The sequence below is a fragment of the Dromiciops gliroides genome, chromosome 1 (genome assembly GCF_019393635.1).
Source record: "Dromiciops gliroides isolate mDroGli1 chromosome 1, mDroGli1.pri, whole genome shotgun sequence".
Lineage (NCBI taxonomy): Eukaryota > Metazoa > Chordata > Mammalia > Microbiotheria > Microbiotheriidae > Dromiciops > Dromiciops gliroides.
In genome coordinates, this window is record NC_057861.1 from 40,012,129 (window position 1) to 40,027,850 (window position 15,722).

Consider the following 15,722-nt stretch of genomic DNA (forward strand, 5'->3'; position numbering starts at 1 on the left):
ACAGCTAGGAAGTGTCTGAAGCCATATTTGAACTCAGTTCTTCCTCACTCCAGGGGTAGTGCTGTTTCTACTATACCACCTAGCTGCCTGAAAGCACTATATTTAAGTGCTAGCTATAGTAGTAGTAATAATAATCATAATAAATGCTTTAAAATGCTAGCTGTAGTAGTAACAATAATTATAATAAATGCTTTAAAATGCTAGCTGTAGTAGTAATAATAATCATGATAAATGCTTTTAAATGGATCACTCATAAACAAAAACACATATGTTGATTTGTATGTCAAGGACACATGACTTTTCTTCATTGCTCTTACAACACAGAACATGGTTCCTCTATAGCTTAGCAGAGAGACAGAATCACTGTGGGTGAAAAATGAATTCTTTTGACCCCACTCAGCTCAGACAGTGATGGGGCTTCTCCTACCTTGGCTCATGTCTGTGATGGTGGGCATACTCTGTCTCTGCTCTAACCTAGTGGTACCTACTAGAGTTTCTGCCCCCTTGGCATAATTTTTGAGTGCCTGCATTAATTCCTTTAATTTAGCTTTGGAAAGAATCTGATTTCACTCATGGCAACCAAAGGTCTTATTGACAAATAAGGTTGGGAGGGAACATGTTTATTGTTACCATGCACCAGAAGCATATTTGTACTTCCCCCTTCCCACACTTTGGGTTCTGCCCAAGACCTAAAAAGAGAAATTCTGTGTAGGGACAACGATGCTTGTTGCTTGGTTTTGTTCTTCCATACTATGCTATGATGATGCTTTGGAAGAAGAGTTATTAGCTTATTATTACTACCTTATAGTTATTAGTTATTAGCATTTGTCTCATACTTTGAATGTCTTTGTACCTATATCAATAAAGGGAGATGCCCATCTCAATGAAATCACAGGTTGAGTCCCTCTTCCAATCTGTAATTTCCATATATTTTGTGTTGATTGTGTGTACGAAGTTGTTTCTTCCTGTCCTCTAGTTGAATATAAGCTCGTTGGGGGCAGGGCCTGTTTCAATTTTTGTCTTTTATCTCTGGTATCTAGTCTAGCACAGTGGCTGACACACTTTGTGGTTGCTCTTGGATCAGACCTGTGATTTTCTTGGTACGAGAAACTCCCCCCATCGGGAAGATCAATACCTTCCCTGCAACTTTGAGTCTTGGCCTGAGGGGTACCAAAAAAGGCTCTGACTTGCCCAGGGTCACACAGGCGATATGTGTCAGAGGCCAGAGGTGAAGCCAGGTCTCCCCGGCTCTGAGGCTGCCTCTCTACCCAGCACACTACATTGTCTTTCAGCTGCCACATTGTAACGGCTTAATAAGTGCTTCTAGAATTAAATTAAAATAGAAGATAAATCTATCTTATCTTATCTATCTATTCTATCTCTATGTATACAAATAATATATAGATAGATATTTCAGTTTTTCAATGGATTTACATTTAATTTTTATTTTATTTATCCCAATTTCATGGAAACAAAAATTTTTAACATTCATTTTGAAAATGTGTGTGCCAAATTCTCTCCCTCCTGTTCTTTCTTCCTCCCTCTTTGAGAAAGCAAGGAATTTGATATAGATTCTACATGTGCAGCCATGTAAAATATTTCCCTATTAGCCATGATGCAAAAGAAAATACAGACCAAAAAATGGATATATTAAAGAAAAAGGAATTCTCTCTCTTTTTCACTTTTTTCCTTCCTTTTTCTTTCTCTCCCTATTCCTTCCTCTCCCTTTTCTCCTTCCCCCCCTCTCCCTCCCCCTCCCTCCCTCCCTCTCCTTCTCCTTCTCCTTCTCCTTCTCCTTCTCCCTTAGAGAGTAGCCCAGAGCAAATCTTCTTAAAATGTGGGTTGCAATCCCACACAGGGTCATGTTACTGAAAGTGGGGGTTGCAAAAAAAATTGGCAAAAGTTTATATATACTTATTTTATATACCTATATACCCGGGGTCACATAAAAATTCCTTCGGTGAAAATTTTTTTTTTTTAATTAAAAAAAAATCTTCAGGGAAAAGAGGTCAGAAACAGACGAACCCAGGACTTCTTAGGTCTGAGATTAGCTCTACACTACACCTGCTGCTCCTCACTTGTGAGTGTTTATACACACACACACACACACACACACACACACAATCTATGAATAACCTTTTTTTTTGGTACCAAAACTTACGTAGTAAAATCCATCTTCATCAATTTCACCAAACACAGTAATAATGTCTCCTGTACAAAATGTCAGTTCTGCCTGTAAAGGTAGGAAGGCAAAGAAGTTAGTATTAGGTTGTAATGAAGCAGTAGTTTTGAAAATAAACTTGACATTAATTTTTTCCTCTATGTGGTTATCTGAGAAATGGTAGTCTATACTTGTCCTCTGAAGCAAGTTTTCCCCTTGCTTACTGGAGGGATAGGGGGGTGGGGGTGGGGTGGAGCAGGCACAAAACCATACAGAATGTAAGCTCCTTGAGAGCAAGCTATTTCCTTTTGTCTTTGTACCCTCAGGACCTAGCACAGTATATATTCTGGGTACCTAAGTTTAATTAAAGAGAATATGCTGGAGGTCTGGAAGGAAGGAAGGAAGGAAGGAAGGAAGGAAGGAAGGAAGGAAGGAAGGAAGGAAGGAAGGAAGGAAGGGAAGGAGGGAGGAAGAAAGAAAAGGAAGAGAGGGAGGAAGGAAGGGAAGAAGGGATGGAGGGTGGGAGGGAAGAAGGAAGGAAAGAAGGAAGGAAGGAAAGGAGGGAGAAAGGAAGGAAGGAAGGAAGGAAGGAAGGAAGGAAGGAAGGAAGGAAGGAAGGAAGGAAGGAAGGAAGGAAGGAAGGAAGGAAGGAAGGAAGGGAAGAAAGGAGAAGGAGGGAAGCAGGAAGCAAAGCCTTTCTTAAGAAAAGGAGAAGGAACGGAAGTGGGAGAAAGGGAGGTAGGAAGAGAGGAAGAAGGACAAGAGGAAGGAGGGGAATAAGGGAGGGAGGAAGAGAAGGAGGAAGAGAGATAAGAGAAGAAAGAGACAGAAAAAGAAAAAATGAGGGAGTGAGAGAAGGAAGGCAGGAAGGATCTTTATCTTGGTTCAGACACAATTTCTTGTCTGCTTTCCTTTTCAGCACATCTCAAAACCGACTTTAGTTCCATTTCACATTCCCTATCTCTTACAAGTAGCTTTTCCCATTCCCCTTAGCTGACAATGCTAACTCCTTCCTCCTCAAATTATTATGTATAAACTTATCTCTTTATGTATTGTATCCACCTAGTAGACTGTAAGCCCTTTGAGGGGCAGGAATTGTTTTTTGTTTCGCCCTTGTTTCCTCAGCATCTTGTACACACATAGCAGAAACTTAATGCAGAATTAATTGCTTGGCTGGATTGGTTGGCACAGAGCATCTGTGCTCAAAAGAATGAAGGTGGAATTCCACATCTGCAACTAATTACTACACCTAGGAGATTTCATTTCCCACCTTTTGGTCTCAGTTTCCTTATCTATGAAATAAAGTGACAGGAGCAGATGATCTCCAAGGGCCATTTTTTTGTTTTTGGTTTTGGTTTTTTGGTGAGGCAATTGGGGTTAAGTGACTTGCCCAGGGTCACACGGCTAGTAAGTGTTAAGTGTCTGAGGCCAGATTTGAACTCAGGTACTCCTGACTCCAGGGCCAGTGCTCTATCCACTACGCCACGTAGCCGCCCCACCAAGGGCCATTTTTAACTCTGAATACTCCATTCTCTTAGGAAAAAGGTTGAGCACTGCATTTGGAGTCAAAGGACATAGGTTTTAATTAAAGTCACCTGTGTGACCTTGGGGAAGTCACATAAACTTCTCTGAGCTTCAGTTTCCTCATCTTGTAAATGGACTGGACTACCTAGACCCTTCCAGCTCTAAACTGATGATCCTCTGTCATTAGATTGGAATCTCCTTAACGTGAGATCTTTATTTTTAAGAGCATAAGGGCCTGAGGGACCACTGTTGTTCAGTCATTCAATTGTATCTGACTCTTCATGACTCTGTGGACCATACTGTCCATGGGGTTTTCTTGGCAAAGATACTGGAGTGGTTTTGTCATTTCCTTCTCCAGCTCATTTTACAGATGAGGAAACTGAGGCAAACGGGGTGAAGTGATTTCCCCAGGGTCACACAGCTAGTATCTGAGGTTTAAATTCGAACTCAGATCTTCTTGACTCCATGCCTAGAGCTTTATCCACTATGCCATCTAGCTGAGACTATAGGTATTTTGAAAACCATGAAAACAGAACAAAGATCCTGAGGGTGGTTAGGGATTGTTCCATTTTTGGCTATATAATTCACCAGGTAGCATGGTGACCTGTATACAGTAGGCACTTTATTAGTGTTTCTTGAATCAAACTGTAAGTGAAAACAAATTGATACCTTCACTATTACCATAGAAATACCTATTTATAGTTCTAAGTAAATGAACACAAGGCCAAAGCTGACATATGTATATATATATATATATATATACACACACACACACACATATATATGTCATGGATAGAGATTGGACATCTGAGTTCAAATCCTGCTTTAGACATGTATTAGCTGTGTGACCCTAGGCAAATCACTTAACCTATTTTAGCTTCAATTTCCTCACATGTAAAATGGAAACAATCACAACATCTTCTTCACAAGGTTGTTGTGAGGATTGAATGAAATAATATTTGTAGTATTTTGTACTTTATATATAAATACTTATATATCCATATCTATCATGTTTCTGTCTGTCTGCCTCTCTCCCCCTCCTCCCCTCTCCATTAGAGATCATATGTAAGCCAGTTCTATAAAATTATATTGAGATCTATATAGGCATAGAGTAGGAAATAATGAAAGGTTGAGACAGAAGCTTATGTCTTGTCAAATCCAGTAAATCAGAAGATAACAAAAATGGTAACAAGAGTGACATGGGGGCAGCTAGGTGGCGCAGGGGCAGCTAGGTGGCGCAGTGGATAGAGCACCAGCTCTGGATTTAGGAGTATCTGAGTTCAAATACAGCCTCAGACACTTAACACTTACTAGCTGTGTGACCCTGGACAAGTCACTTAACCCCAATTGCCTCATTAAAAAAAAAAACTGATGAAAAAAAAGTGACATGTTGGATATTGTAAAAATTCTTAGTGTAGTTTTATGATATTGAAACTTTAAATTGAACTAAAACTTGGAACATGATGTAGAGCACAGATCAAGTTCCACTTCCTGAAGAAATTTATTCCATACAGTATATTTCTTGAGACCAGAGATTGTTCCATTCTTTTGGGGAGGGGGGTACAGAGTTGGTGTTTCATGAATTTTTGATGAGGAAACTAAGGCTCAGAGGAGTTTATGTGACTTGCCCAAGGTCACACAGGTGCCCATGATTCAGCCTTTGGGATAGGCATTGCTCTACTTCCCCTAACACCATCCTTTTATAATTAGATACCTGCAGAGGGGTGCAATAGAAAGGGCACTGGGCTTAGAATGAGAGGGATCTGGCTTTAATTCATCTGTGTCACTTGGACAAGTCACTTTAATCTCCATGAGCCTCAATTTCCTTCTGTAAAATAAAGGGTTTGAACTAAACATTCTCTTAAGAGCATTCCACAAATACTTTTCACACAAATAAAGTTAGATCTAAACAATTAGAAAGTTTTCAATTGTTCATGGATAGGCTAAGCCAATATAATAAAAAAAAACCAATTCTATTTAAATTAGTTTACTTATTCATTGCCATGCCAAAAATGATTTTATAGAGCAAGAGCATCCCACATAAGGATCCGTGGTTCTGTAAATTCTACGGGGAAACTACCTATCTAAGCATGTTTCCTCATTCATGAAATGGGGATGACAATAGCAATCAGCTCTAGGAGTAACTTTAGTGATAATCTCATCTAGTCCCTTCATTTTGCAGAGGTGGAAACTAAGACCCAGAGAGAGAAAATGAAGGATTTGTCTGAGTTTAGGTAGGTAGGTTGTAAACCCAGGATCTGAACCCAGAACCTACATTACCACAATTCCTGCCTTTTAATATATGAACTACCTGAATCAGTTGTTGTGAGGAAAATCACTTTGTAAACCTTCAAATGGGAATGAATTGTAAGACATGACCAGGATTTGCAGTGTCTCCACTTCCACACATTTCATTTGCCTTCTTTATGTTCTCCAGACACAAAATGCTTTGTATTCATTTATTATGATTTTTTCTCAGACCTGTCACTTTCCTGCCAGGTAACAGTGGCTCTGGAGTGATAACCACCATTCTTTCTCTCACCCTAAATTGCTGCCAGCTTACTGCTGACCTCAGTCTTTGAAACTGGTGCCTGAGGGTTTGGTGGTATCATTTGTGTCCACAGGAAAATGTTAAAGGGGCAGGTAATAATGCAGCTGGAGAGACTGACTAGATCCCTTATTTCCCTTTGGCTATTTCCTGGCAGGGCTGAATACTATTCCTCTGGGAGGGGAGCAAGAAAGGTGAAAGTGGAGGGGGTGGGGTGGGGGGGGGTGTTGACAGCCAGCTCTCCAAACAAATGGACATCACACACTTTTACGTTTAATTTGCATTATCAACATTTTCACCATCACTGTCTTTTTACAAATTTTTAATTTTTTTTCCCGCAGGGCAGTAAAGGTTAAGAGACCTGCCCAGAGTCACACAGCTAGTAAGTGTCAAGTGTCTGAGGTTGGGTTTGAACTCAGGTCCTCCTAAATCCAGGGCTGGTGCTTTATCCACTGTGCCACCTAACTACTCGGTACCATCACTTTCTTAAGTCTAGACAACCAATAAAAACAATACTTCAAGCCCCGATTTATAGCATTTGCCGATTTCCACAGTATAAATGCTCACATTGAAAATGTAACCATTAAAAAAAGAAAGGAAGGAAGGAAGAAAGAAAGAAAGTCAGTTAGGCATGGCTACTACTTGAGCTAGGAGACAGAGATCACTCTAAAGGTCAGGATTATCATTCCAAAAGAAAATCCCCCTGATACTTAGAAAATTTTCCCCATCCCCAAAGGGAACTTTCCATTGTCAGGTGGTGGTCACCCCATCTACCAGCTATAAAATCTTTTGCCTTTCTTCTGTTCGAGGAGATAGGTTCAGAGAACCTCTCTCCCCTTGAGGGAAGTCTTTGACTTCTCTCTTGATCCCTTTCTCTAGTGCCTAAATAAAAGACTATTTTATTCTTAAAAAATGTAACCATTAGCTCTGTTGAGCAGGCAGTAACTGGCTCTAGAAGCCCTCTGGAAAGGGGCTTCTTTGGACAAGGCTGCAGGAAAGGGGTTTAGTAGGAATGAACCAAAACAGTGTTGAGTAAATACCTCTACATCGACATTAGGAGAGCTCTCTCTTGGGTCATAGTCGTACAGAGCCACCATTCTTCTTGTAGACACAGGGTGCTGCCTGCCACTCCGTCTGTTCCTCTCTGTTCCAGGGCAAGGGGAGAAGAAAGCTATTATTAAGTTATTTAAAAAAATACACACAGGGTCTGCCCTCCCTAATGCAGCAGCCATGTCACAGATCTAGCAAGCTAGACAGAGACCTACTCCATCCAAGAGAATGGACCAAGATCCAACCAAGGCACAGTGCCTACTCACAGAATGAACTGTTTATTTCTTTACATCAGTTGCCTTGGATTTCATTTGTCCTGTTTTTCTTTTTTCCTTAAAAAGGTCATTATTAATCATTGGATTGTTTCCTTTCCTCCAATTCACTGGTTAAATTACTTAAAATTTTGGGAGGGGGAGAGCAAACTCACGAATAAAGCAGGGGACTGCCAACCACCTGGCGAAGGTTTGACTCTACCAACATTGAAGTCATACAATAAAACTTTTCCCATAAATAACTATACTCCCAGGACATTATCTTGTACAATCTGCCATGTCCCTCTCCTTCCCCTCCTCTAGAAAAGTGTAAGTTCCCTGAGGGCAAGGACAGTCTTGTTTTGGTCTCTATATCCCTAGAGACTAGCACACATAGTAGCTACTAAGTAAATAATTAATTGAATTAAATTGAATACTCCAGCTACATCAGAAAATAGAAGGAGGTTCCTTTTGCTCTCACCATAAGTACAGAGCTCAAATAATGCAGATCATATAAAAGCACTCTAGAAATATATATATGGAGGAAGGAATTCATGATTCCCTAGAAATGACTGGTATAAGGCAGATGTCTTAACCTGGAACATATGGATAAGCATCACAGGGGCCAAAAATTTGAATGGGAAAAGATAGATTTGTTTCAATATATTTCACTTTTGTAAAATTATGAATTGTATTTTATTAATTTAAAAATATTATTCTGAGAAGGGCTCCATAAGCTTTTCCAGGCCCCTAAGGAGTCTGTGACAGAAGAATGGTTAAGAAGCTCTGGTCTAAAAGATCTATCTATCCATCTATCCATTTATATATATCAAGGATCTGTTTATTGCCAGTGATGGTGGTGGTGATGGTATGAGATTTTGCTCCACCTACACAGAGAGATCCCAGCCTTTCCAGGCTTGAATAAATGGTCTTTGTGAGTTATTATAACTGAAAAATTCATCTCCCTCCAGGTGACCTGGTGAGCCCCACCTCTGATCTCAGTTAGACTGGACCTTGGATGATAGAGTCCAGTGCTAAGCTCCTACTAAAAGAATCATCCTGTAGCCTTTCAGTGGCCAAACCAGCTCTATGAATGGCATCTCCTCCCAGAAGAAAAATGGCTATTTCTCCCATCCTTATAAATACAGCCAGGGTCATCCCCTCTCCCCCAACACTTTTTAAAACAATTTTTCCCAATAGTGATTATTTTTTCCTGGTAGTACCAAACAAATGAAAATGTGTCCAAGGCAAATGGTTGAGAAGCAATGGGAGCTGGTCATGTTGCTTTTGAGTGACCACAATTAGCTTTCCAGAGACTTTCAATTTGTGTTTCCTTAAAATGAAGAGAGCAAAGCACACCCAAAGCTTACAGGTTTGTTTGTGGGTTTTTTCCCGGAAGTTTGATGTGATATGAAAATAGAAGTGACACAATTACAAGGAAATTTGAGAAATGCTTCATCTTAAGACGATGAGAGAGGCATGGATGTTTTTGAAGTGTGGATGAGGCGATGCAGGAGCAACATGCTGGTTAGTTTTACTTACAACAAACACTGAGGGCTGGCCAGATGAGCTAGTGAATGACATTTTTTCCTGCCACACAGGACCCTGAACTTGGGAACAACCTGAGGACTGAAGCTCCAGCTGATAGCTAGGGATCAGCAGTGGAAGGAGGGTGGCTGAGAGAGGGAGGCATAGTGAGAGGGATTTTACTCTGTGTCAAAAGAAGGAAGTGTGTCTGTACCTATCTAGAGAGCCTTTTTTCACTGACCTGACAACTAATTCGGGGAGTTTCCTAAGGGAAAGTTGGGCAGATGTAACATTGATGGTGATGCTGAAAGGTAAAGAGAAAGGTGCAAGAAGAATCAAGATGGTGGAAGAGGGGGAAGGAGAGAATAAAATGAACATATGTACAGAGAAGGGGAAAGTTCAAACAAAAAGTATAAGGAAAGAGTTGGGTCCCTCCCCCTTCATTGTGGAAATTCTACCTTGGAAAATGAGAACAACCACCCTCAGCACATTTCTTAAGGAGCTAGTGGGGCAAGTAGATACCTAAGCCTGGATGTCAAAGGTCCCTCTTCTACAAACAAAAAAGAACAAGAACAATAAAGAAAAAGAGGAAAAATACAAGGCATAAAAAGTCAGTCTAGACAGCTCAAAACATTTCACCTAATTGATCGCATGAATCAAGTTACTGGTTCTTAGCACAGACCTCTTTTAGACTTTCGGGATCTGCGGTGTACAGAGAGAGCGCTCTCTTTGAAACGATCACAGTTGACTTCAGGAAAGGGATGCATACAAATAAAAAAGAGGAGAAGATGTGAAGCTGTTCAAAGACCTTCATTCTCATGGACTTAATGTCAAGGTGTGTGTGTGTGGGTGAGTGAAAAGAATTATGCAAAATATATTTATATTTATATTTAAACATTGGACACTGGGTGTGTTTCAACTTGAAACAATCTGGCTATTTATAAACAACCCCAAAAAGGACAGGATGTCACATGGGATGAACTATTATATATTCAGTTGTACATATTCTTTGAGCTTGAGAATTTGGAGGGGGTGGGTCCTTGAATTCTGAATTAAAATGCTCAATCCCATTTTTAAAGATAAAATATTAGATCTGAATAACACAAAACTGGCCTTTCCATTTTTGTAGCTGTTTTGGAAGGAGCAGAGGCATTTTTGTATGTATGAGGGTAGGTGGATTTTCCCTATTGCTTAAAAAAAAATGAATAAGGAATGTGAAAGAATTCTGTTGGAGATTTGCTGAAAATGGTTTCAACCAACGCTTAACCAGTGGTTTAAGATCATTGGTTTGAGGTGATTAGGTTAAGATAAATGAGTGAATGTCAAACACCTACCCCAATTAAAATGATAGTTATCTGAATTTTTTTAAAAAAAGAATAACTAAAACCACCACCACCACAACAAAACAACTTTTAAAACTTTTGAATAAGCAGTGTTAACTTGAAGGATGAAATAACCCTTCACCATCAACCTTTCCCATTTGTTGTAGATAGGATAATGTAAAAAAAGCATAATAAACAAGTAATTATTTTATGCTTTCTAGCTGTGGGACTCTTAGGTACCAGTCAAGCAATATTGCAGCATTGAGTTCCATCAAGCAGAGGGGTCTTCTGTGTTCAGGATCCTTTTAGTTCTTGAGATAGCCAATAAAACCACCAAAGTCTTACCCTTTCAAGTTGATCTTGCCCAAGGCATGCTGATATTCACATTTCCCAAAGTATTTGCAGCAATTAAAGGACACAGAACAGATCCCCTATTGTGCTGGCCATTGGCCTGAAACTCAGCTATAAAATTAAAGAAGCAAAAGCTGGAACAGCCAAGGCAAAAACCTCCAGCTCCTGGGCTGGGGGGTGCTCCTTACCTATTTTTTCCACGGGGGTATTCAGAGGGAGAAAGCCTTGTTTAAGAAGCTGGTCCATCATTTCTTCATCATCAGCTTGGATTTCTGAGACCATGTTACAAGGAATAAGGCCGAGCCGGGCACAAGTTTCCCCACGGTAGAAGCCATCGGCATCTTTGTCTCCGTAAACCTAAATGGTGTTCAAGAGTCATGGTGTTATATTGTGGACACCATCTTGAGGGTAGGGACTGGCTTTTTGTTTTGTCTTTGTATCCCTAGAACCTCACATAGTGTCTTATTCCTAGGTATTGGGAATAGACATGAGGTCACTAATATTTTAAGTTAAAAAATATATATATATATATACACACATATATAAATAGTGGGGCAGATCTCTTCTATAGGTATTATCTCCCTTGGTAGACTGTCTCCTCCTCCTTGAAAATGATTGTCTTTTCTATTTTTATTCTGTGTTTAGAACAGTGTTTTCCACAGTTAGCACTTAATAAAGCCTTCATGTCATGTCATGTCATGTCATTCATTCATTCATTCATTCATTCATTCATTCATTCATTCATTCCTGGGAGTGGGGACTAGACCTCTTATTCATTGGTATTGTAAACTTCCAAATGAGAAAATTTCCCCTGCAATTTACAGCCTTGGAGGGTTACCTAGATTACTGAGGGGTTAATGATTTGTGCAGGGTAGCACAGACAGTATTTGTCAGAGGCTAGTTTTTTTTTTTTTTTTTAGTGAGGCAATTGAGGTTAAGTGACTTGCCTAAGGTCACACAGCTAGTAAGTGTTACAGAGGCTAGTTTTGAACCTAAGTCTTCCTGACTCTGAGACTGGCTCTCTATCCACTTCCCCCTAACTGCCTCTTGCCTTGCACATAGCAAGCACTTAATAAATACTAAATGGCTTGGATTGCAAGCTCTTCATGGGGAGGAGTTCTTAATTATGAACTTTGAAAAATATATTTTGATAATTGTATTTCTGGTCTTCTTTTAATCCTACATATTTTATTTTATACATTAAAAACATCATCCTGTGAAAATATCTGGAGGCTTTGCCAGATTACCCAAAGGGTCTATAATATAAAAAAGGCTAAGAACCCTGAAGCTAGCAGGTCTTGTCAAAGAGGAGTATGTCCTGGTGATAAATTACATCTGCTCTCCAAGGAGAAGTATGAAGAGGTTCATCAACTAGTAGGTTATCACTGAGTAATTAATTATTTGGCCATGGAAATTCTCAAAATGAATTTTGAAAAACACAAATAATGGCAGTCTTTAAATTATGCAAACTCTTTTACTGCTTTGCTAATGGCATGGTGATTCATTCATTTAAACTAACTATCAAATGTATTTAAAATTGGGAGCTGATTAATCATTGGGTTCAGTTAATGTTACAGCTATCAAGGTTCTTTTGGAAAGCACCAGACTAACCACTTTTCCCATGGAGGAAAAAGGAAAATTTCAGCAGGCATGGAGGGGATAGGATAAAAAAGACATGGTGGTGGTGGTGGTATTCCATCCCTTTGCACCTTAATGATCTGTCCTTCCTTAAATGGTAACTCTTCTTCTGCCCCATCAGGATTGGGAGACATTGTATGTGGATCGTAGTCAAAGAGAGCGACAAATATTCGGACAGAAAGGTCCTCGGCGCCAGGGTCAGTTTCAGACTCTTCATATAGGTCTGGAGACAGACGATCCCGGCTGCAGTACCCATCTAGAAGTACAAGGTAAAGAAACATAGAACTTGGTGGTTCTCGTCAATTCCATCCCTTGGCTGAGTTGAGAAATTCATCTCTGCTTTGGCAGGAAATATGATTTCAAATCAAATTCCAGCTAGAAACCTTGTTGGATTCTCTCTTTTGTTTGCCTTTTCTTGTACATAAAAATTAATTTAATTAAGAATGAGTACATATAAAAAAAACCACCTTGAGTCAGAAGATATTCATTGTACTAGGCAGAAAAAATGTGAAAGGGTTATCATTCCTTTCTCTGGTGTTAGCTGACATCCCATAGGAGGAAGGGGCAATTGTATGTCTCTGTGGGTGGATCCTTTTGGATCAGAAACCCTGGACAGGAGAAATCCATTTCCCAAGCTGGTGGCCTTGCCTTTTGTAATATAAAAGTCCAAACCATAGCATGGGCAGTGTTCCATTTGGGTAACCAGCATTATCCCGAGGGCCATATTTGTTTTTGTGTGTTTATGGGAGTCTATGAGTGAGAGTCACACAGGACAGGCAGGCATTTGATGGATTGTAGTCTACATGACCAGAGGCACAGTGCCCACATTTTATGAGGGATATTGAACATTAATGTTTTAAATAGCTAAGATATATAAGTAATTAGATAAGAATAGGGACTGGACCAATGATTGCAATGGTATTGGGAACCTCTCCCCCCCCCAATTCACACAAGTCAGTACCTTCTCTGTAACTTGCTCTCTTTAGAGAGTTTTCTAGATTTTAGAGCACTGAGTCACATAAGTAAATGCCTTGTTCAAAATCACACACAGCCAGCATGTGCAAGAGACAAGACTTGAACCCAGGTCTTCCCGACGCTGAGGCCAGCTCTTTATTCAATATGTGGCATGTAAATAAACAAGTGTTAATTTATCATGACTGAGTCAATAGGTAATATTATTTGTCTTGTAAAGAAATTGCAATCTGACTATTTGCCGTCACAACTAGTATTTCCACTATTCGAGTTTCAACAAATACAAGTTGCATTATTTTTTACTAGTTACATGTTTGGTTCTTGGTTGGAAAACTGAAATAATATATGCATATGTATGCATATAGATACATATATACTGAATGACATATGTATGACTATATTGCTACACATATGCAGTAGTGGGTAGATGGGAGATGACTGATGTATGCTAAATACTCTTCTTGTCCTAAGGTTCACAGCAGTGGGAGGAAGGCAAATGGGAAAATTCAGGAGTGAGGAGGCTGGAAGGGCAGTCCAGTTTAGTATCAACACACACATGCACATATACACACAGAAGAGAGAAGAGAAGAAGACAAAGGCATGTAAGAGGTGAGGAAATGAGGGCAGCACCCACAGTGTTTGTATTTTCTTCCTAAAGGCAACAATGCTCTTTCAAGGGCTGAATGTTCATCTCCCTTCCAGATATCCTTCAAGGGCCACTTCCATGAAATCTTTCCTGAATCCTACTTCCCTACTCCCACCAGCTCTTCTTCAGATGACTGTGTATTCCTTTCTGTCTCTGTAGCTGTCTTCAGGGGCCATATAAATGCTAAATAAATGAATGGTACCAGAAGGACAATCACCAAATTCATCCAGTGAATAAAAAATGTAATTTCCTCAGTGAATTTGTGGACTCTAAATGCAGTGGGGATTTGACTATCTCAGCCATTTAGGTGCTTATAGTTTTTTCCCCCTTCGGGCAAATCAGAAAATTTTGATGATTTGCTCAATACTTGCTCTCTGCTAAGAAAAAGAATTTAAAAATACTAATCTTTGGTCCTGACCTATTATTTTTTTAAGGCTGCATTTTTTTCTGGCAGAGACTCAAATCTAGTAACTTAATAAGTTTGTTTTCCCTGGCTGTCACAGCGCTATGTCTGTAGGCATTGTATCCCCCAGTAAAATGATAAGCTTCTGAGGGCCAGGGGTATGTTTTGGTTTTTGTTTGTTTGTTATTCACTTTTGACTCTGTGACCTCAGAACCCAGTAAAGTGCCTGGAACATAAAGAGCTAGTTAATAAATATTTGGTGATTGGTTGATTTTGCTGAGTTAATGAGTGGATATATAGGGTAGGATTCACTTGGATGGGGAAGTTCAGGGCTGGGCAAAAGATGAGTTTATTTCGGCTTTTGTATGTCTTGGGTTCTTGCTGGGATGTTTATGTTTTGCTAAAGAAATCCACATTATATCCATTGATAAACATTTATTTAGCACATAATACAACCAGGCACCGGACTATACTCAGGAGGCACTCTGCTGTGTATTAATGAGTGTCAAACAGCTATGGAGAGAGACTGGATGGCTTCACAGAGGTTCATGCAATGAAGTGTTCCTAGCTTAAGAAAAAGTCATTATGAAAAAGTTTTCTGGAGTGAGAAGTTTGAGACTTTTTTTTTCCATTTTCTCTTGGGAATTAGGGTGGTCTGAGCCCCCGAAACTTACCTGCAATGATACCCCCTTAGCCTCCTGTCCAGCCCTGACATACAAGGTTGTCACAGACACGGAGTTTGATTAACACGCAGTTGGAAGATGCGTCTTTGTGATAAAGGAGGAAGAAGTTCTGGCATACCGTGTCTAAGGTCAGGGGTCATAGCACGATGCAGAGGCCGTATTCTGTGTCCACCCATGCCGCGACAATAAGCTTCTTCTTTTACAGAGGGAATATTTCCCTCACTACCTGACCGAGACCGACCGCCTTCACTGTTACTGTCCATTGTAATTTCTATGGAGAAAAAGGGAATGGTCTATTAAACAAAGCCTCCTTTGGCACAGGAGGACCATGGAGATGAAGGTCTCCTTTTTAAAAGGCCAGTCTTCGCTGATTTTATCTGACTCAGAAATGGGGACAAGTTATAACTGAGGTAATGGGAGGTGTGGTGGGGGAGGAGAAAGAAAGCGGATCTTGGAAGCAGATTCTTAACCTGAATTTGATGTTTCTTGCTACACTTTGGAAAATTGGAGTAATATGACAAACCCTTTGGTCTGATAAAGAAAAAAAAAATAATTAATCTTGAAGAACTGAGGATTCCAAGAGAAAACTCCAAGCATAATTAGTTAGGTATTTCCTGACCATTATCTTTCAGTGCCATGCCCAGAA

General features: G+C 39.9%; 1 protein-coding gene across 13 annotated transcripts in view; it reads right to left on the minus strand.

Moving 5' to 3' along the window:
* RIMBP2 (RIMS binding protein 2) overlaps positions 1-15,722 on the minus strand; it is a 522,092-nt gene that overhangs the window by 12,413 nt on the left and 493,957 nt on the right. For 6 of the 13 annotated variants that reach the window (XM_043966745.1, XM_043966763.1, XM_043966807.1 and 3 more), the window contains 6 exons: positions 15,195-15,347; positions 12,444-12,628; positions 10,923-11,091; positions 9,744-9,809; positions 7,274-7,377; positions 2,162-2,233 (listed from right to left, as the gene is read on the minus strand). In XM_043966745.1, the coding sequence (XP_043822680.1) occupies positions 2,162-2,233; positions 7,274-7,377; positions 9,744-9,809; positions 10,923-11,091; positions 12,444-12,628; positions 15,195-15,347 (749 nt within the window). The remainder of the gene's footprint in view (positions 1-2,161; positions 2,234-7,273; positions 7,378-9,743; positions 9,810-10,922; positions 11,092-12,443; positions 12,629-15,194; positions 15,348-15,722) is intronic. The other 7 variants (XM_043966824.1, XM_043966787.1, XM_043966834.1 and 4 more) reach the window with 3 other exon arrangements.